The sequence below is a fragment of the Barbus barbus genome (genome assembly GCF_936440315.1).
Source record: "Barbus barbus genome assembly, chromosome: 49".
Classification (NCBI taxonomy): Eukaryota; Metazoa; Chordata; class Actinopteri; order Cypriniformes; family Cyprinidae; genus Barbus; species Barbus barbus.
In genome coordinates this window covers 8,982,882-9,004,504 of record NC_136727.1, presented here as the reverse complement: position 1 = coordinate 9,004,504, position 21,623 = coordinate 8,982,882, and the positions used below count along the sequence as shown (strand labels likewise).

Genomic DNA, 21,623 nt, shown 5'->3' with positions numbered 1-21,623 from the left:
AATGTGTTGTTCTGAAATTCACTGACACAAACATATTTAAGCTTTCTTATAAAACCAGTGAGATTTCTGATACTCACAGTGCGTTTTCATTTGATAAATGCAATAAAACTACTCTTTAAATATCTTAAAAATTCTATTCTCTTTACAAATATGCACTAAATTATATATATATATACACACACTGTACATGGGTCAAATTGATATCTAATTTAATATTATATACATATTTATAAACCCACTAAAATGAAACGTATTTGGTGTATTTTGCCAAGTGGAGAGCTTTTCATCATAAACATAATTTGTATGTTTAAAATGTTTTTTTAAAGGGAAAAATACAATTTAACAGTCTTCGTGAAACTGATATACTCTTTATTTGATATTATTACACAGCTTCTGGTTTCTGTACTCAATTCTGATCAATCTGAGAGAAATGTTTAAACACACAGAATCTCTTATTTGCAATGTAAAACAAATAATGGCGTGAAATCACTTTGGGGGCACAATAATCCTTCCAAAATATTCAATAAGGAAAACAGACAACATAAAATACTTAGGATGTATATTTTTGTGGTCAAATCAAGTAAAAAAAATAAAAAAAATAAGGAAGCCCCAATCCAGATTAATCATTATTACAGCATCCAATTAATGCAATGAAACATCCTGTCCAAATATGCTAAGATAAAGCCTTTTTAAATAGATCAGGGTAGTTCAATCAAAAGTAAACAATGATCATTGCAGTTAACCATGTGGACTTTACTAATGAAAATCTTTAAAAGGGAATCTTTCATTGAAAAGGTTTTAAAATTGAGAAGCAAACACAGAGTATAACAGCAAAACATTAGAATCGCTCTGGACTTGTTGCAGTACAAAACAGAAAATAAACAGAAATGCAAGGCAGATTTTTTTTTTACTCTGAAAGCATCCAACTGAATATCCATAGACATTTATTTTGTCCAGCTGACTTTGGGAATGTCGTAATGCTCTGTCAGTGTGTCCAGGTGTCTGTTGAAACCCTGTAACACAACAAAACAACAACATTCACACACACAAAAAAAACCTTTTTTTTTTTTTAAGTAACGTTAACCTCAGTAAGGCTTACCTCAACTCTTCTCTTGTGTGTTTTGGAGGCCTTCTTCAAAATCCTTTCCATTTGCTGCTCAGCGTTCATCACAGTCACAGAAAATGTAGTTAATATTTTGTATATGGTGAAAAGACAACATATATGTTCAGATTAAAAATGTAAAACGTTATAAATACCCTTTTCTCTTGTATTTTGTCGAATGCTAGCTGTGCTGGCGTCCTTTTGTCAACATAAACTTTCTTAGTTCCTTCTTCGCTTTCAGTAGCCAAAACCTGTTCCTCTAAACGCTTCCTTTCCTTGTCCTTCTTCTTTTTCCTGTGAAAAAACAAGTAAAATAGGTACAAATGCAAAGTAATTAATGTAATGTAAGTAACGTGTAATTAACACAACGACACAGAGCTAGCATAACAGCTAACAGCTGTCGTGCCAATGACACAATAAGAGCTAAAATGATCTAATCTTCAGAAAACCATGAAGATACGTACTTTTTACTTGCCAAAGATACTCCTTTCAGTTTTAAAGAGCCTTTCGAGACAGAATTGTACTCCGACATGTTGGCTTGCTTGTATTTTTATCTATGGCGTATCTGACAAGCTTTCGTCTAAATAGGTGGTGTTTATAAATTAGCCTCTGTTTTACTGCCCTCTAGCGGATAGGAGGGGAAGGTTTTTGTTAAAGAGTATGGTTGTACTTTTCTTTATTTATATTTTTCAACTTCCAAGGTTCATATTATGTTATTCCGCAAGGTGTGAGAGTTAGAAGAGCGCTATTGGAAACAGTTAAGTTTGAGCCAACAGGGCTTCATTTTGGATCTCGACTGTGAGCGAAGTGCGCATGCGCGTTGCAGCTTCACCCGGAAGTACGTCTTATGTATGTCCAGCTCAGACAGCATGGTGGAAGATCTGAGGAGGCACAATGGCACATAAAGTTCTCCATTCTTTTAAAAGGATAAACTTGCCTTTTCTTGACGTTTATAATGAGCTTTTTGTTAACACTCTACGGATTCAGTCCCGTAGTTATGCTAGTAAGAAACCAGGTAAGCTGTGTTTTGTACGCATTTTAAATTTGTATCCATACAATGTCAACATTACCCTGCAACTTCTGACCTTGTAGGACCAATTCTCAAAACATTAATCATTTATTTGTGTAATGTTATATTATATAATATTATTTCTGGTCTTATTTATATTTTTATATTCAGATTTCACATAATAGCTTTTACATTTTAAAACATGTTAAGAGCTTTTTTTTTTTAAATTAAGCTTTTTTTTTTTTGTAAAATATTATTCTTGTCTTTCTTAGTACCCAAGGGCAAAGGTAAAGGAATGGTAAAGGAAGTTTTTAAGGGTCCAGAAGTCTGTAAAGATCCAATGAGACTTTGCACACATGCAATTGGAGTCAACATCTTCAAACAAGGCGAGGACCCTCTTATTAAACCAAAGGAGGAATATCCAGAATGGTATGATGTTGTATTTGACTGTGCTTTTACAATGTATTTATGTAAGCTTTTTACCTCCATTGAATAAAAAATTGTAATTGACTTTTTTTCACAATTGTTTATGAACTTATAATTGCGAGTTTACATCTTGTAATTTAGACTTTTTTCCTCAGAGCTTACATCTCATAATTTTCCTCTGAATTTAAAATGTACATTTTACAATTTTATTCCCACCATTAAAAAAATTAAAAAGGTAATTGTGAATTTTTTTTTCTCCCAATTGCAAGTGCATATTTTACAATACATAGTTTTCTTCTCTCAGCTGCAAAGAAAAAAATCTGAATTGTGAGATTAAAAAAAGTGACTATTCATTAATTCCACGTCAGAAATAATATTCCATATTTATTGCATCTCAAATTAACTAGAAAAATACCATGCTTGTAACTTATGTTGTCCCATACCCTCAGGTTGTTTCAGTTGGACCTCGGTCCACCCAAAAAGCTCAACGAATTGGAACCAGACAGTCTGGAATACTGGAAGCTTTTAAGGAAAGAGCATATTTGGAGACATAATAAACTGCATAAAGGCAAAAAGATGTAGAGCAAGACCTGGGTGAACCTTTGCTTTCCCAGCATTCACAGTGGACATTACCTGAGGCACAGGTTGAGATATGTAGAAGTTCATCTTTTCCAGTGTAACGAACAAATAAGTGCTGAAAAAAATAAGCAAACTTTTTTAGTTTTGCTGGTTGTGTTGGTTCTACTGTCTGAGGATCAAGTGGTTGAATTTGTGTTGTCATTCTTTGTGTTACTGTTAATGTGATTGTGTTATTGTTCTCAATTCTGTCACGTGAAAAATACAATTTCTAATGCGAAATGTCAAAAAGGGTATTTTCTTTTTTTGCGTGTTCTTATACAGGTGCATCTCAGAAAATTTGAAATTTTTTGAAAATGTATATATTTTAGATTCATTACATGTAAAGTAAAACACTTCAAAAGTTTTTTTTTTTTTGCTTTAATTTTGATGATTAGAGCTTACAGCTCATGAAAGTAAAAAATCTGTATCTCAAAATATTAGAATATTTCCTAAGATCAATGAAAAAAAGATTTGCAAAACAGAAAAGTTCAAGTTCTTTAAAGTATGTTCATTTATGCACTCAATACTTGGTCGGGGCTCCTTTAGCACAAACTCCAGCATCAGTGAGGAATGGCACGGAAGCGATCAGCCTGTGGCTCTGCTGAGGCACTATTGAGCCTTCAGCTCGTCTGTATTGTTGAATCAACTGTTTCTCATCTTTCTCTTGAAAATATCCCATAGATTCCATATGGGGTTCAGGTCAGGCATGATGCACAGTAATATCATGGTCAGCAAAGCACTTGGAAGTGGTTTTGGCAGTGTGGGCAGATGCTAAAGTCCTGCTGGAAAAGCAAATCTGCATCTCCATAAAGCTTGTCAGCAGATGGAAGCATAAAGTGCTCTAAAATCTCCTGGTAGACGGCTGCATTGACTTTGGACTTGATAAAACACAATGGACCAACACCAGCAGAATTCACAGCACCCTATATCATCACGGACATTGGAAACTTCACACTGGACTTCAAGCAGCTTGGATTCTGTGCCTCTCCACTCTTCCTCCAGACTCCAGACCTTGATTTCCAAATGAAATGCAAAATTTACTTTTATCTGAAAAGAGGACTTTGGACTACTGAGCAACAGTCCAGTTCTTTTTCTCCACAGCCCAGGTAAGACGCTTCTGACGTTGTCTCTGGTTCAGAAGTGGCTTGGTAGCCCTTTTCCTGAAGACGTCTGAGCGTGGTGACTCTTGATGCACTGACTCCAGCTTCAGTCCACTCCTTGTGAAGCTCTCCCAAGTGTTTGAATCAGCTTTGCTTGGCAGTATTCTCAAGCTTGCCGTCATCACTGTTGCTTGTGCACCTTTTCCTACCCAAATTCTTCCTTCCAGTCAACTTTGCATTTAATATGCTTTGATACAGCACTCTGTGAACAGCCACCCCTTTCAGTAATGACCCTCTGTGACTTACCCTCTTTGTGGAGGGCGTCAATGTTCGTCTTCTGGATTATTGCCAAGTCAGCAGTGTTCCATTAATGTGGTTTCAAAGAACAAGAGATACCCAGAATTTATACTGTACGGATGGCCATTAATTGAAACTCAAATGTAAATATTCTAATATTTTGAGATACTGATTTTTGACTTTCATGAGCTGTAAGCTCTAATCATCAAAATTAAAACAAAAAAACTTTTGAAATGTTGTACATTACATACAATGAATCTAAAATATATGAAAGTTTAACTTTTTGAAATAAGTTACAAGAAAAAATTAACTTTTTCACCATATTGTAATTTTCTGAGATGGACATGTCAAAGTGAAATTGTTAAAGAGTCTAATTGTTAACTAAATTAATTTATCTTTATCCGTTTGTCTATCTATCTGTATATTTTGTTGAAGTTATGTGAGGTGACGGGTTACATCCCTTCAGCAGGAGTGCCTGGTCTACATGATGATGGCTTGCTGCTATAGGTCGAGAGGTTCAGGTTCACTTTATTGTGTTATGTGTTCTCACATCTTTCACATTTTACAGGCACCACAAACATTAAACAGCATACATGATACAAGTGTTTTAAAGTTCCCAGCATCACCGCCTGGACTAAAAACAAATAACTAATGTACAAATTATGTATTAAAAATAATAATGATAATAATAAAATAATGTTCCTAAGACCTATCCTTATTCAACTGAGTGATAGTTGCTGGCACAAAGCTGTTTTTATACCGGTTAGTTCTACAATACGGGATTGCAAATCTACATCTAAATGGCAGAAGTTAAAATTCATACAGAGAAGGTGAAAGTAAAAAGCTCGTGCTGCGCGTGGTGGGAGTGCATGCAAATACATGTTAGAAAGAGGAACTACTGACTGAAAAAGACAACTGCTGCGGATGTTTACTGATTCTGGTAAGCATTGGTCGCAGTAACTGATTCAAAGTGAGTTAAACGGATATTTAGCGTCCGATTGACTGATTATTGGTAAATCGGATGTGTACAGTGAGATATAATTAAATAATAATAATAGTAATTGTGCTGCGGTCGCTTGACAGCCTACGTTTTAAGAAGCCGGGATAAACTCACTTCCTGGTGTCTAAATTATCGTATAACAGGTAAGTGTACTTTTATGAACTGTTTGCCGGTTAAGTTTAAACATTTAAGAGCTTTTCATTTAGCATATTTCGTTTTATAACATTAAATCCAACATTATGTTATATGTACTGATCTGTGATCTAAATGAAATAATCTATCGAGCTTTTCTAAGCATGATGTGATGGAGAACTAAAACTTTTAACTAATTACCAAGCCTATGTGGTTGGTTATTTAAAGTTAAATTTCATAAAGCAGTGACAAATGTGTCGTATATAGAAAACTATAGGGTGCATTCGGTTCCGCATTTTCATGTTAGGCTACTATAAGCTATGGTTCTTTTAATACAGGAACAAAGTCAATATAAAACACGAATTAAGATTTTTGGTGTTTTTGTGGGGTTTTTTTATATGATTTAATAATAATAATATAGGTTTGTAACAATAACTATTCTGAGATTATAAAAAAGACAAGCCTTTCACAAATCTAGATTAAAACACTGTGTTAATGTGTACAGAAATGTAATTTTTATATTCGTGCTGATTAAAACAATACATTTAAGTTTTTAAAAAGAACGTTAATAGCATTGTCTTCAAAATTTGGATTTAATTACTCTAAGAATGTCAAGTGTAAGATTGTCAAGATATTCTTTTTACTATTATTGCCTACTTTTAATTTGGTGGACAAAAATATTCAAGAATTGTTTAAATGGGATTTTTTTTCTTTTTGGACAACTATACCACCTAGACATTTCCCCATTTAAGCCCCCACCAAAAATACCAATATGGAGTAGTTAAAAAAATATATGGTTTTGAAATGCATTATGTGATATTGGTTGAGAGGCTAGACATTAATCACATCTTCCCCTTTTGTGATAGAGTTTGGGTAATATATTTGTTAGGACATTCATAGTTCTGTAAATATTTGGTTTGAGAAGTTGATTTATAGTTTATTTTGAACATGAAACTGATAACTATAGTAGAAATTACATTAATACTTTAAAATTTTATTGAATAAACTGAAAACTAAATCATAAACATTTAAAACATTCCTGTCTGAAGAAATTTTTTAATAAACCACTTGTCATTTATTTCTCAGATAATCATTTACCAAGTGATGGAGGACAAGAATTTGGGTGTAGAAACCCTAAGTGAGGCAGAACTAAACAAACTTGGTTACATGCTAGACAATCTAGAGTGTGGTTGGAAACAGCTGGCAAAGGCAGTGGCCGAGCAGCCACAGTTCTGCTATAGGTATGTCTGTTGTAGACTAAATTATGTGGAATAACTAACCAATATTGTGCATGGTTATGACCAGTTCACAATTATAGAATCTACTTCTTTGTAGTGACAAAGAGCTGACTGACTGCTCACTCAAAGTGCTAAGTCCACATGGCAGTCCTGGCCGATACCTGCTTGCCCTTCTTGCAGATAGAGGGTGTACCTTGGCTTTCCTGCTTCAGTGCCTGAAGAAAATCGAGCACAGAGAGGCTGTTGGATTTCTCACTACACATGGTAGCTAAATAATCTCGAAAAGTTCCTCCATCCTCACTGTGGTGTGCCTTTGTGGTCAATGATTTAGTTTGGTAACACAAAGGCCAAAGAGGGTGAGTCAAATCACCCAGGTGTTGTTTGTGTTTTTGGATAGTGATGGGGCAGATTGACATCACACTGCAGCCACAGAGTCAGCGGGCACCAGAGGGGAGTCCAGTGGTTCTGAGCTGCAAAGCAGTCGGACCTGTGGAGCTCACCTACCAGTGGTTCAAGGGCAAAGACGAGGTCTGGTGCACTAAATTTGTAACTGAACCTACTGATTTGAAATATTATCCTTAGTCTGGTTCTTTATGTTCTTGGTAGGTGCCAGGGGGCAATGGCCAAGAGCTGGTGCTGAATCCCGTTAGTGTGGCTCAGCAGGGCTCCTACATCTGCCGTGTAAGTTCTGGGGACAAGTACGTCTTCTCCAAATGGGTCCATGTACGTCTAGTGAGGTCTGGAGGCGCAAGTGCAGGCATGTGAAGATTTCACTTTCAGTCTGAAATGAATCAGATTTCTTTATCACTAATAAATTACGTCAATTGTAGGTTCCAGCAGTGGCTACTTCCCTTCGTCAGCTAGTGGGTTGTATATAATTCAGCAACCTAGGCCTCAAGCGTTGATGGAGGGAGACACTCTCTATCTTGAATGTACTGCTCAGGCCAACCCACCTTCTCAGTTCCAATGGTATCTTAACAAACAGCCAATTCCAGACTGTACTAGAAGCGTCTTAAAGGTAGGCTACTCATGAAAGTCTCACAGTTGAATGTATAGAGTAATTCATTTGAATGTACTTACTTGGGCATCTGTATGGGCTTGTCCATAGATTCCATGCATAACCACAGCGGATAGAGGTATATATTCTTGCAAGGTTTACAACCTCTATCATGAAGCGTGGAGTGATCAGGTTCAAGTAAACATAGGTAAGGCGCTTGAGACAAAATTATCCATAATTGTTCCTTTAAAAACAAGTTAAATAAATCGACCAAAGATTATTTGTTATATAGCATGGCCTGTTTTCTCTCAGGTCCTGGTTCCTTTTCTGATATCTCATGGGAAGCACCTAAAGTAGGTAAGCACGATATGTTTAATTGTATGATTTTAACACCTCTACTGAAAATTTCTTGTCACCCACATGCACCTTATATTTTGCAGGTGCTTCTAATGCGGGTCCAAGGCAAATGGGTGATTGTTGCGGTAAGTGATAAGCAGAAGTGTGGTGGTTTCTCTAGGCATTTCTTGTAAAGGATCTGCTATGTTAATCTTGTCGCTTCACAAATTTATAGCCACTGATAAGGTAGCATTGCTTATTGGGAACATGAACTACCTGCATCACCGGCAACTGAGGGCTCCCATGGCAGATGTGCATGAGTTGACAAACCTTCTACGCCAGTTAGACTTTAAAGTCGTCTCTCTGCTAGACCTCAACTGGCAGGAGATGCATAGTGCTGTTACTGAGTTCCTGCTGCTGTTGGATCGAGGCGTTTATGGTTAGTTCCTTGTTGCATCATTTGGATTTCTGTAAATATAGAACATTAGGCCAATTATTAAGTTCTACACTTCCTGATTGTTTGTTTAATAAATGCATTTGGATCATTTCATCTGTGTCTACCATTTCAAGGGCTCTTGTACTTTGCTGGTCACGGCTATGAAAACTATGGGAACAGTTTCATGGTACCCATCGATGCTCCAGCCTCTTATACCTTCAAGCACTGCCTCTGGGTGCAGGACGTGTTACAGCGCATGCAAGAGCGCCAGACGGGACTTAACGTCTTTCTGTTGGACATGTGTCGGAAACGGTGTAGTTGATTCATAAGTGTACTAGTTCTGAAATAATGTGCATAAAATTTCACTTGAAACTGACATCTGTTGTGTTGTTCATTCAGAAACCCAAATGATGAGAGCATCCCACAACCTGATCCCTTGAGAGTGACCGCAAACATAGTGTTTGGTTATGCAACGTAAGTCTAATGCAATGACAATAATTTTATTGACATCTAGAAATTGCGATTATAATTTTCACATTCTGGATTCAGGTGTGTTGATGCCGAAGCATTTGAAGTAAATAAAGATGATCTCTCTAACGGAATCTTCATGAGCTTCCTTACGAAAAGACTGATGGAGCCAGAGAAGGTCACGGTCATACTTGACAAAGTTGCAGAAGGTTTGGGGTTAAAGATGTTCAAATCATTTTGTTTGAAATACTTTTCAGACAAAAAATGTTATAAAATGTGCTATTACTGTTAAGCCACATCTACGCCATAGGCTTCTACCAAAAAATTGATGACACCAAGTGTGACAACACAGTTTTACAGAGTCACTGTCCATTGCAGACATGGGAAGGTGTGAAATCACTCGTGGTCGGCAGGCTCTAGAGCTGCGCAGTAATCTCTCGGAGCGTCGTGCCCTAACAGACAGCATTCAAGCACCAGCATGCCAAGTCACAGCGTCAACTCGAAACTTACAGTGGGCCATCGCACATGGTGAGACCTGTTAAACATAAAACCCCTCTAATTTATATCCTTATGCAAAGTACTTTGGCTGTAGATAAAATAATGATAAACGTAATGATGATTTTGTGTAAACTGTTCCAGTTATCCCAGAGAGCCGCTGTCTTCAGTTTGAATGTGGTGTCAAGGTACAGCTAGGTTTCGCTGCGGAGTTCTCCAATATCATGATAATTTACTCTCGGATATTGGAGACACCTAAAGACATTGTATCCTGCTATGCCCAGCTCTCTGACTTTACAGAGGTAAACTGACTTTTTTGTAGATCTGCAAAGAATAGATTGAGTCCTGAGAAAATATAACATAAAGATGCATAATTAATTGCTGCCCTGTGAATGAATTTCCATGGTCTGCTTCAATTCGGTGTATCTTTGGTTGATTGTCAAACACATATCTAAAGAAGCCTTGTTTACAGTTTTGACATTGATATAATTTCAGGGTCCTGAAGTAGACCTGAAGCACAGCAATCAGGAGAGTCTTCGCGAGGCTTGCAGCTTACTACTGTCCATGGATGATCTACTGCCTCTGGAACAACCTCGGCTCTTTACTCGTATTAGTGCCCTGCAAAGGCTCAAGGTACAATATGTGCACAATGGGTTGGTCAAAATAAGTGAACACCTGGGAAATATTACTTCCTTTAAGTGTTTTACCACCATTTGCCTTAAATACAGCTTCCAACATACTTAAAATAGATTCATAAAACTTCTGAATATTCTCCAGTGGAATGTCATCTGTCAGCCAATTGTTTCAGAAAAGTTAAAGAAGGGAATCTGCTTCTCACTCTTCTCTCCAAACTGTCCACAGTGGTTTGATAATATTTAAGTCTGGCCAGGGCACATGTTCATCTTGGTGCTCCAGCTGTCCAGGTTTAAGATCAAGACATTTTCATTTTCACATTTTAATATTGGTGTCTGTGGTTATAACTTTAGCGGTTGCAGTTATTTCTTGTCACCCGCTTCACAAGCACTTGTACTAAACATTGCTGAACACAACTTGTAAACTGATTTACAAACTAGAGAATATGGGGTAGAGTCTGGAGCAACTTTACCACTCACAAGGTGCATGAGAACAGCTAAATACAGGAATGTGAGGAAAAATTCCAGCACGACTTTTGATAAGGAGATATTTTATTATAACAGTACCAATGCGTTTCGGCCTAAGAGCCTTCCTCAGGATATTCATGAGGAAGGCTCTTAGGCCGAAATACATTGGCACTGTTATAATAAAATATCTCCTTATCACAAGTAGTACTGGATTTTTTCCTCACAAACTAGAGAATATAGAAGATGAAAAGAGAAATAAAAGATAATGACAATGTTTGTTTTTTTTGTCACTGTATCCTACACAAATTTTTATTAACACCTATAATAATGAGTGTTCACATTATCTTGTCAAACTCCTGTATATCTAATGTTTTATATGTGTATGATAAGGCATATCTTTTTGCTTTTCCCCTCACAGAAAGAGCTCTCCTTTACTGTGTGTCTACACTACAAGTACACTAATCTGGATGAAGAGCTCTTGGAAGAGCAAAGGGTCAGTGTAGGCAAACCTTTAGTGTCAAAACTCAATCTCCACGAGCCACGACTCTCTCACACCTCCTCCTCTGACCTACAAATGTCCAGTTTAATGGAGTCTTCATCCTTCAGTGAAAGCTTCAGAGCTAACCTCCCTGACTTAAGCTCTTCCTCCTTCGGATCTGCATCTACATCCTGGTCCTTCTATCAGGGAACCTTGGAGTCACCCACATTCTCTAGTTTAAAGAATGAACCAGAGGAAACCATATGCCCTGAGTTCCTTGAATCCGAAGAACCTACTGCCATCAAGAGTTTGCCTAGCGCCTCTTCTCGGGAACTCCCATTTAAATTTAGCAACTTACCAAATTCCCTTTAGCAGGAAAGTGTTCAAAGCTGTGCGTCTTGGATGTTACAGTGTATATGTTACAGTATGATTTTGTTATATTCCACCCAGGCTACCATGTTACAGAAGCTTGTGAATGTAATGTAATTGACCCTTCGCCCGCTTCATTACTGTTGCTGTGTCCGACAAGCCATGCCGCTCTTATGCCTCACATCATGTTCTTACCCAGTGAAAAATATATTGCACAGCAAAGAGGAAACCAACATTTGTGGCTCTTTAATGTATTGTGCCAGATCGCTGTAGCGCCTCAGTTAAAGAAGCACATGAACCGATCATCTCTTCCTCTTTACTAGTTATAGCATGAAATAAACATGAATGAACATCAGAAGGTTTCTTGACTTAAATGGCAGATTTGGTGTTATGAATGGTCAGATCGCCGGTCAATCAAACTCCTTGCGAAGGGTCAATTGAGAAAGTTAGTGTACTCTTAAAGCTTACAGTATCGTATTGTTGATCAATTTGCCAGTGCATTAAATTATCCTATTTTGCATATGTTTGGTTTTTCATTAAACTACACCACAAAAGATTCTGTCTGTGGTCATGATTGTAATGTGTCTATCACTTGAATTTCAGCATGCTAAAAAAAACCACATCTAGCAATAAAACACAAATTATTATTAATAGCAAATCCCCAGCACTTCCCATGCTCCTGACAAACAAATACATTTTTTGTTACTGTTAATTGACACAAACATGCAAGTCATATATACTATGTTTACCTTCTAAAAATACCTAGTAATAATAAACTACATTGCCATTCAAGCTTTGTAATTGTATTTTTGGGAAGAAAGGCAAAATATATTAGTTTCCCTCACTCCTTTTAAAATGCTCTTAAATAATATATAATCTGCTAATGTCTAATATTATGAATAGCTGGCTAAATAGGCTATTTTTGTATAATATTCTATTTCCATTCCCACCTGAAATGTATGTTACCCGCAAAAAAAAGAGAAAAAAACTTGGAATAAACGACATCGTAATATTATCAAGATGTTCCCGCGCTCATGTCAAATCGACGACGTTTGTGCGCATGCGCTTAAAATCCCCAGCTCAGGCGCATGCGTAGGACTGCAGGGGACTGCGCCATTTTGCTTCGAGAGAGAAACGCTGTTTATCGCGCTCTATCTAACATTTGGTGAGTGTTCGCGGGGTAGAGAGAGAGACTCGTACTTCTGCTTCCACCGTTACGTTCTCTAGAAATTATAAAACATGTCAGACTCTTCGACAGCAGATGTGGGGCCTGTGGAGTCGGGGGTGCGTAAATTATCGGAGCTGAGAGTGATCGATTTGAAGGCCGAGCTGAAGCGCCGAAATCTCGACATCAGCGGTAATAAGAGCCTGCTTTCAGAAAGACTCAAAAAGGCAAGTGGAACACCAGATATAAACATATCTAATCATTTTGCAACTCTGCTGTATAAACATGCTTTGCATGCATAAGTTACTGGGGTGGATGTTTACTGCAGTAACGTTAGCGTTACATGTGCTGTTTATAGGTGATCCGTGCTTTCTTTCTTTTCTTTTGTCTGCTGATAGGATGTTTTGGATTATTACTGGTAATTTGTCACGCTTTCATAACATTTTCTGTTACGCACAACCTTTTACAGACATCAAACTAGCTTTGCAGGATGATTTGAATTCAATGCTTACGTAACGTTGATATGCAATGAATGAAGTGTAGGTTGGATTGTTGTGAAGCTGTAAACAATAGGCAAATGGGTGACATTGTATGCTTGTATTTGACTATATAAATCAGGGATCCTCAAATCTGGACCATTCCTGCACAGTTTAGCTGTAACCCTAATCAAACACACCTGCGCTAATCCGAGTCTTCAAGATCATTAGAAAATCACAGGTAACGTTAGGTGAGTTTGATCCGGGTTGGAACTAAACACTGCAGCAGTTTGGACCTCCAGGGAAAGATTTGAGGAACCCTGATATAAATCATACTTTTGTTTTCAGGCCATTGAAGAAGAGGGTGGAAATCCCGATGAGATCATTGTACACCTAGAGATAACTCCTAAAAAAACACCTCGGCGAACTCCAAAAGGTAAAAAGTGTGTTTTGATGTTTATTTTATTTAAAAATCATTTAGCTACTACATCGTGTTTCACAAATTTATGCAAAATGTAATTATTTGAAAATATTCCCTACAGGAAAGAGACAAGACGGACCTGATGAGCCTGAAGATTGCACCCTAGAGGAGGACTCTGTTGATGGCCAGGTGCTTCGCCATATAAAGTTGTTGATGGATATGATCTACGTAACTGGGTTGGGTTATTTTGCATGGGTTAATCTTAAATTAACAACCGCCTTTACTTCCTAAAGGAGGACTCGGATGCTATTCCAGAGAACCTTCATGAGATGGATATTATGGACATGAATGTCCTGGATGAAGCTGATATGGGTAATGGAGGTGGGTCAGAGGGAGACGAATATGACGAGGATGTCCTAGACACGCTATCGAGCGAAGAGAACACAACCAACCTGAGGGAGGAAGACGCAAATAACCACGACGCAGAGGATGTTGGTGATGATGTCACGAGCAAATCTGAAGTAGAGGAGGTGAGTTTTTAAAATTAGCCAGTCGTACTGCTGTTTTGTTCTTGTTGCACATTGTGTGATGCTCTCTTTGGCTTTCAGGAAATGGAGGCTAATGACGGAGACATAAATGAGAACCAGGAAGCGCCTTGCCAGGTATTCAAGGAAGTTCAATTTAATTTTTTCTGGTGGGTGTTTTTTTTTTTTTTTTTTGGTAATCTTTATTCATCCACCTTTAGCAGGAGGATGATGGTGAGCATGGATGCGAGGACACAAAAAGCGAAAAAGGTAATGTATGGGGTTGTCTGGAATTGCTCTTAAAATCAGGGTGAAGCCATAAGGTCCTTTTAGTGTAAATGTGTCAGGTTACTCAGGAAAAAGAGACTGGAAATCCAAAGTTGATTACTGGCTTTCTGCATTGCTGACTTTATATTTAGCCATTTATATATTTATTTAGAACCATGTTCTAGTCATTCACATGCTCTTTTTGGAAGGTGCAGATATGCAAAGAGCCAGCAATCGGTTTCAGTTAGCACATAGGTTGTTTTAAATGGTTGTTGCAGATGCAATTTAGTGTTTCTAGGTTGCTTAAAGAAGACCATGAAGAGAAGATGAGAAGAATTGGATCATGCTGAAGCAAAATCGCTATAGGACTCAAAGTTTGTTAATTGGAGATTTCACTAATGGACCATTTGCTTGTTTCAAAAGAAACACAATTCCTGTAAAGACAGCACAAACTGCTGCTTCCATATCACGGACACTTCAAGTACTAAAGTCGACGATGGACGCTCGGATGTGGTGCAGGTCTTGTGGCTTTCCCTAGTCAAAAGCTTGCCCTCTTCTTCGGGGTTCAGGTGAACTGAAAAGAAATGGCCTGTTGTCTGGAAGCTTGTTTCTTGTTCTCTCGCTTTGGTTTTTCCAGTCTCTTCATAGGGTAGCTTGCCTTTGCTTGTGTATGAGACAGCAGAGGGCCACGTCCTAGTCCAGTTCCACGATAACCATTGCAATGTCTCAGAAGTGATTAAACTCTGTGCCATTCTATTCCTGTTAAATCCGTAGAAAGTGAGAAAGTAGCCGGGTCTTGTATATCAGAGCCACTTAAGGAAGACACCACTGAAGAACCGACTGAAGACGAGAAATCTTCAGTCTGGGATTCTCACAAAGAGGAAGACAATGTGCAGGACCTCGCTAATGCCGAGGAGGCCACCAATTTGGAAGCCGAATCGTCAGCCTGCGAAATGGACGTTGACGCATCAAAGCAAAGTGAAATTGAATCAACAAACCAGGACCAAGAAAACATTCAGGACAATTTGGTGGACTCCGAGAGCACTTCTGCTCAGGCCGCTAATGCTAGCGAAACAGATTTGCGCGATATCGAAAGCACAGTTGATTCGGAAAGGGCATCTAAAGGAGAAGCGGTCGAGGAATGCAAGAAGACTGAACCTGCTTCAGAAGAGTCTTCAGAAGTGAAAGAGTCCTCTGTAGAGGGTGATGATCAGAAAAAGAGGTTTGTTGTTTTCTGTCTACTAGAACAATGGCTTTCTTTGTTTCATTGGCTCCTTTGTTAACAAGTATGGGTGATCTTTGGAGGTGTAATCGACTGCGCATTCATCTACCATTGTCTTTTTTTTTTTTTTCTACCTTCAAAAAGTAATGTACCAGAAATTTGGTTTGCCAGTCCAAGGTATGTTTAACGTAATTGGGCTTCACATGACTATTCCTAAGTTGTAGTAGCCAAATCTTTGTTCATTGCCTGAGATTTTGTCCTCACTAGGTGGGTATTTGTTTATCAACACTGGTGATCCCGTTTAAACTGCCCATTCAATTTCTCATTATGCTGCTTTATTTTTCTCTAGTGGTGATGAGGATTCATCAAGCAAGCCTGACTCAAAAGATGATAAAGGTGGGTGTGCAGTAAGCTTTTTAAACAAGAAATTGTTTCTGGACTTATCTAAATTGATTTTTGTGGCCTATCAGGTAGCGCAGCTTCTAGCGGAAAGAACCTTTGGGTCAGTGGACTGTCTTCAACCACGAGAGCGACAGATCTAAAAACTCTGTTCAGCAAATATGGCAAGGTCTGCCTGTTCTAGAATACTAACTAAAAAATGAGGTTGTTCTTGGGTTGGATGGTGTCCTGATCCATATTTGTCACTGCTTGCAGGTTGTTGGTGCTAAAGTAGTAACAAATGCCCGAAGCCCTGGCGCTCGCTGCTATGGGTTTGTTACGATGTGCTCTACTGAGGAGGCCACAAAGTGCATCAGCCATCTGCACAGAACCGAGCTGCATGGCCGGATGATTTCAGTTGAGAGGGTAAATAGTTTAGTTTATTAAGGCGCTAACACGGTTTCTGAATTTGGATGTTCAACTCGCTTTATTCCTGTTTTATTTCTTTTCAAACCGACTTGACTCAAAATGGATTTTTCTACACTTTCTCTAGTGTGTAAGGGCATTTATTTCTAAAATTGATTATAAATTGCACCAGTGCATTAAGTATTGCTTCAGAGTTGGGTGACTCTCAATGTTGTTGACACAAGGTGTGCAGTTAAAGCCTTGTATTTGTTTTTAGGCTAAGAACGAGCCTGCCGGAAAGAAGCCTGCTGACAAAATTGATCCCAAAAAGCCTGGCAGTGACCGAAGACACTCCTCAGACTCAAAGACAGAAAAGTAAGTTGTAGATCTATAGTATTTGAAGACATCTCTGCATGCCAAATAACTGCAACAATCTCGTCATATGGTTTCATCCTTACAGATCTGAGAGCAAAGATGAGAAGTCTGAAAACGCTGATGAAAAAGGTAATAAAAAAAAAAAATAGCTTGCATTCACATTTGTTACTACCTTAAGTAACATCCTAAGATATTTGGGTCTTAATGGTTCAATCTTTCCATTACAGAGCAAGGAGGAGAGAGGATTGTTGTGATGGACAAGTCGAAAGGAGAGCCGGTCATCAGTGTGAAAACAAAAAGCAAAGAACGAGTATGTTTCATAAATGGAACGGTTTAAATCCAACTGCCTTGTTTTGGAAGTGTTGTTAAAATTATGCACCAATTTTTGTTTTAGAGCACTAAGAGCCGTGACCGTAAGTCCTCCAGCAAAGAGACGAAGGACATTTTGTCATTTGACCAGATCAAAGAGCAGAGAGAGAGGGAGCGCCAAAGGCAGAGGGAACGAGAGATAAGAGAGGTGGAGAGACGCAGACACTCTGGGTAATTACTGCCTCCCATCGTCATCTTCCCCTCAACCTGATTTATTGTTGATCCAAAAACTAATTTAGCAGTTTTCCCACTGATTTCTCAGCCCGTTTAATTACATTCCAGTGAGCGAGACCGCGATAGCCGTTCAGAGCGAGAGCGTATCCGCCTCTTCCGGGAGCGGGAGGAGAAGGAGAGGTTGTTGAGGAAGCGCAACTGGCTGGAGGTGGAGAAGCAGCGACTGAATGCGGATCGCATGGAGCGTGAGTTTTTGGAGCGTGAGCGTCTCCGAATAGAGTACGAGCGGCGGCGTGAACAGGAGCGCATTCATCGTGAGAGGGAGGAGCTGAGGCGACAACAGGACCAGCTGCGCTTTGAACAGGACCGACGTACCCTTAAGAGGCCTTACGACATGGATGGCAGGTATGCATGGGGGTAGGGTTTAGTGTTGGGCGATTTGCTAAATTTTCATATTGTCCTATCGTCAGCCTGTGAGATGGCCGATACACGATATTATCGTGCTAATTTAATTACTTATTTACTTGGTTTCATTGCCGGAGAGTGAACCAACTCCATCCTAAGGCTAAAAGCAGCCTAATGTTTTTAATATGACTGGATTTGTATTATCATCAATTAATAGAAACGTCGTAAATTACTAATTATAATGCTTACATTTTCCACAGTTATTCAAAAAGCAGCTACAGAAAACAAGCAATGAACATTACATTACCAAAGAACATCACAAGCTCAGTCTAGCGCGAGGTAATGCACTTTAAAAACTTCCGTTATAATCAGAGAATCTACACTGTGTGATGAATTAATCTCTTATACTTACATCGCACGTACATCTTCACTTCGTGAGTCAGAATTCAGTCAGCGCGTGCTGAACAACGGAGCTCCGCTGTTTCAGTGATGACTCATCTGAACGCCTCTGATTGGCCATTGCATTCATAAGCTCAGCATAATCGTGTGTGATTGGTTATAACACGCAACACTGTAAAAACGCGGAAAAAGAAATATAATGCAACAAATAAGCCCTAATATCAATTAGATGGCATTACTAGCCTAATAGTAATAATCGTCTTGCCATCGTCAAAGGCATCACCCACAGGCGATATCGCTGACTATCGTCGATACATGATACTATCATCTACCGGCTCAACCCTAGTAGGGTTGACGAAGTCCCAGATTTTAATTAGGGCCACGGGAACAGTTGTGAAAAACCAGTAAAAGACAAGGTTTCCACAACCAACTTCTTACTCGACCTGATTCATTTTAGAAAGTTTAATGGCTAGGAGCATCTAGGACTTTTGACCTGCAGGCATGTCTGGATTTATCCAGTTTCTCTGCTTCAAATGTACAGAAAAGATGATTGGCAGATGAAGAGAATGACAATGGATGATCGCTATGGACGTTCGGATTTTGGACGCCAAGACCGCTACCAAGACTTTGATCACAGAGACCGCAGTCGCTATCAGGATGACATGATGGACAGGTAACACCAGCGACGTCTAACAGCACCCAAACATCTAGACATTTGTCTATAGATTTTGCTACTATACGGTAATAATTTGCATGCCTTTTTCTATAGGAGAGAAAACCGTGGCGGGCTGCCGGCGGACAGAAACAACCAGGTTAGAAAAATCCTTCACGGATCTTAATTAGAGTTGATCTTTGGGTATTGGATGGCATCTCATCATATTTTCTCCATCCATAGCAATTTTCAGATCGGGACAGACATGGCAGGGACAATCGTGACAATTGGGGTAGTGGATACGACAAGCGTGGAATGAATCCTTCTAGGCCAGTGCCAGGCGGGTAAGTTGATTTTTCCTCTGGTCAGATGTGCTGTGGTCTTAGACTTCTTTGTTCAACCGTTTTGTTCTGCTGCTTTGTTTTACAGTCGAGACAACAGGGACTGGGAGCCTGGACGCAAAATAGACGGGGACAGAAACTGGCAAGGTTTGTCCAATAAACTTCTGTTAAGCTTAGAAAAGGTTGCATGTCCTCCTCCCTTCTGATTTACTACCTTTCTTTTTAGGAGCAGACCGAGGAGTCCCAGGACAGGGTCACATGGCACGGGGTGGAATGGCAAGGTAAGTGAGATTGTAGTGAGTATCATGGGTTTTCTTTTGTTGCGCATGAAACCAATATATTTGTCTCCTCTGTAGCCGAGGTGGATACATGCAGACAGGGACATCCCAGTCAATCTCTGGAGCCTTAAACCGACCAAATCAGATGATGCAAGGCAGCGGAATGCAGGCAGGCGGAGCCTTTGGTCGACGCTATTAACTTAAAACCTCTTCCCTTGTGTATCTGTTGTGTGTAAAGACACTTTGCAGCTTGTACATTGCCATTCAAGCTTTGTAATTGTATTTTTAAGTCCACTTTTCTTTTCATGGTGTAAAGATGATCTGACAATTGGTTACATTGTGTAAAGAGATTTTATTTCGTTTTTTTTTTTTTTTTTTTTTCTCCATTCCACATCTCTTTAGATTTTAGTCATTTCTGTTGTACACATGGTGAATGCTCAGGAATGTTTTGCTAAAATGAAACCTGTCTTTGACACCATTAACTTGATGTTTCAATAAACGTATTGCGGAGTTTTCTTAAAAGGAGTGCTCGTTTTCTCATGATGCACATGTTAGCATTGTGTTGCCACTAGGTGTCACTCTTAGTCTAAGCATTAGTAGAGGAACTGAAGATTGCTTGGCAGAGCTATGAGAATGCAAACATATTTTTACATTTTCTGGAAAAAGTTCACTACATATTAACAATTGCATATCATCCAATTGGAACATGTTAATTTCGTATTGCAGGTTTATTTAGTAAAAGTGACAGTTGCATTATCAAGCACAGCTAATATGTGGCATCTCTCTGTAGACTTGGTTACAATTTAAGATGTTTGCATTACTAAACTGAGAAAACGGATGGCATTGCCATCATGTCCACCAGCCAATTGCTCAATACATCTTGATTATTCATGGCGTAGGAGGATTGTGGTTTTTAATAAACCATTATAAATAAATGTGCTTTCTACATGACTTTTAAATGTCAAAAGAGCAAGAGATTGTATATTGTGTAAGTCTAATCACTGGAGTATTAGATCACTAATATATCCAATAATAACCCTCAAGTTCCCACTTTGCAAGGGAAGCCATTTCCTGAATGTTTTATTTTGGTATATATATCCTGAATCACTCTGGTAGTTCCTTATTGTTTAGATGTTCCTCAGATTTTTATTTATAAGTTGGGGGGATGTTGTCCCAACTTTGAACTTCTGCATACAGTCCTGAATCTGTTTTCAGTTAATCATCATGACCACAAACTACAGGGGATATTGTGCATTGCTGGCTTGAAATTAGCCCTGGAAATGTTATGGGATGTTTAATTCAATACAAAGTACTGCAGTGCAACTTTTGGTGGGGGGCAGACATTTGTAATGGACATCCATATGATTTTTTTAAGAGTAATTAGCAACAACGATATCAATAAAGATCAACGAACCTTATAAAAATCAAAACTTTGGTTTGACTCCAGTGACTCGTAACATGATATCCTGGGTGGTGTTTGATGTTTCAGTTCCTCAATGTCCTGAAGTAACCTCTGCCAAAAGTGATGCCTTCTTGGGAGGCATCTTGAATGATGTCACTAACTTAGATCAGGTCGTGCTTGAGTGGCCAATCACGTCCAGGCTGAAGGTTTTGGAGGTGGAGTCAGATCTTCATTCCTAGAAAAGCCTGGCGGCCATAAAACTTTCATTATATATCATGATGTTGAAATGTGCCAAGAAATTGTTTAGAAATTTATGCTCCCTACAATCCTGACTGAACTATTATCCAAGAACTGCTGGTTGCCTTCAGTCCTAATGATACTGTCCATTGTTTCAGGTCTGAATGATGTTGGGCTGTTTGAATTGGCACATGTTCTACTCTGGAAATATGCTGATGTGTAGACCAAGCCATTTGGAGCAGAACCTGAGCATGGCTGGAAATTCAATTACTGTACCATACTCCCATGAGAATTTTTGTTCTCCCCTGCAGATAGCTATACAATGAGATTTCAGGAAGTTTCCCAAAAGAAAAAAACATCCTCTTTAAAGCCTTGGAAGAACATGAATGTGGGGGACCTTTTTGCTCAGAACATGTCTTTGGCGTTTCTCGTGTTTCCCTGAGCCAAACTCATTTAAAATTCCCATTATACTTTAAGAACTAAATTCAAATTTTGGTCCTCCTTCAAAACAAGTCTGTATATGCCTAGCTAG

At 38.8% G+C, this 21,623-nt stretch overlaps 4 protein-coding genes across 9 annotated transcripts; 3 read left to right on the top strand and 1 right to left on the bottom strand.

The window, feature by feature from the left end:
* Window positions 1-352: 352 nt before the first annotated feature.
* LOC306867719 (protein FAM32A-like) lies at window positions 353-1,902 on the bottom strand. The gene is made up of 4 exons (XM_079413553.1): window positions 1,567-1,902; window positions 1,258-1,396; window positions 1,100-1,153; window positions 353-1,013 (listed from the first exon to the last, which is right to left on the bottom strand). Exons 1-4 carry the CDS (start codon window positions 1,632-1,634, stop codon window positions 945-947), a joined length of 330 nt encoding a protein of 109 aa, XP_079269679.1. The 5' UTR covers window positions 1,635-1,902; the 3' UTR covers window positions 353-944.
* A 34-nt stretch (window positions 1,903-1,936) lies between these two features.
* Window positions 1,937-5,263, top strand: LOC306867718 (large ribosomal subunit protein mL54-like). The gene is made up of 3 exons (XM_079413552.1): window positions 1,937-2,117; window positions 2,384-2,540; window positions 2,987-5,263. The coding sequence occupies exons 1-3, from the start codon at window positions 1,997-1,999 to the stop codon at window positions 3,117-3,119; spliced, it is 411 nt and encodes a 136-aa protein (XP_079269678.1). The 5' UTR covers window positions 1,937-1,996; the 3' UTR covers window positions 3,120-5,263.
* A 150-nt stretch (window positions 5,264-5,413) lies between these two features.
* On the top strand, window positions 5,414-12,152 carry LOC306867354 (mucosa-associated lymphoid tissue lymphoma translocation protein 1 homolog). 4 transcript variants are annotated; one of them, XM_079412962.1, is made up of 18 exons: window positions 5,414-5,492; window positions 5,636-5,695; window positions 6,771-6,925; window positions 7,020-7,186; window positions 7,320-7,450; window positions 7,529-7,679; window positions 7,753-7,940; window positions 8,031-8,127; window positions 8,232-8,276; window positions 8,360-8,401; window positions 8,491-8,694; window positions 8,826-9,003; window positions 9,091-9,165; window positions 9,241-9,368; window positions 9,538-9,687; window positions 9,799-9,956; window positions 10,150-10,287; window positions 11,173-12,152. In XM_079412962.1, the coding sequence occupies exons 3-18, from the start codon at window positions 6,789-6,791 to the stop codon at window positions 11,602-11,604; spliced, it is 2,421 nt and encodes an 806-aa protein (XP_079269088.1). In that variant the 5' UTR covers window positions 5,414-5,492; window positions 5,636-5,695; window positions 6,771-6,788; the 3' UTR covers window positions 11,605-12,152. The 4 variants fall into 4 exon arrangements, with proteins under 4 accessions (XP_079269088.1, XP_079269089.1, XP_079269090.1 ...); XM_079412964.1 differs by having other exon boundaries at window positions 5,437-5,522; window positions 11,173-12,151; XM_079412963.1 differs by lacking the exon at window positions 5,636-5,695 and having other exon boundaries at window positions 11,173-12,151.
* Window positions 12,153-12,687: 535 nt separating this feature from the next.
* Window positions 12,688-20,871, top strand: LOC306867788 (scaffold attachment factor B2-like). 3 transcript variants are annotated; one of them, XM_079413664.1, is made up of 23 exons: window positions 12,688-12,766; window positions 12,863-12,993; window positions 13,385-13,493; window positions 13,591-13,678; window positions 13,785-13,852; window positions 13,957-14,193; window positions 14,272-14,325; window positions 14,409-14,457; window positions 15,229-15,676; window positions 16,026-16,072; window positions 16,147-16,244; window positions 16,331-16,480; window positions 16,737-16,834; window positions 16,920-16,963; window positions 17,062-17,144; window positions 17,229-17,374; window positions 17,486-17,782; window positions 18,723-18,854; window positions 18,951-18,993; window positions 19,077-19,177; window positions 19,263-19,321; window positions 19,401-19,455; window positions 19,531-20,871. In XM_079413664.1, exons 6-23 carry the CDS (start codon window positions 13,993-13,995, stop codon window positions 19,649-19,651), a joined length of 2,226 nt encoding a protein of 741 aa, XP_079269790.1. In that variant the 5' UTR covers window positions 12,688-12,766; window positions 12,863-12,993; window positions 13,385-13,493; window positions 13,591-13,678; window positions 13,785-13,852; window positions 13,957-13,992; the 3' UTR covers window positions 19,652-20,871. The 3 variants fall into 3 exon arrangements, 2 of the variants coding, with proteins under 2 accessions (XP_079269790.1, XP_079269789.1); XR_013784054.1 differs by lacking the exon at window positions 13,385-13,493 and adding an exon at window positions 18,043-18,121 and having other exon boundaries at window positions 12,724-12,993; window positions 19,531-19,970; XM_079413663.1 differs by lacking the exon at window positions 13,385-13,493 and having other exon boundaries at window positions 12,724-12,993.
* Window positions 20,872-21,623: the final 752 nt, after the last annotated feature.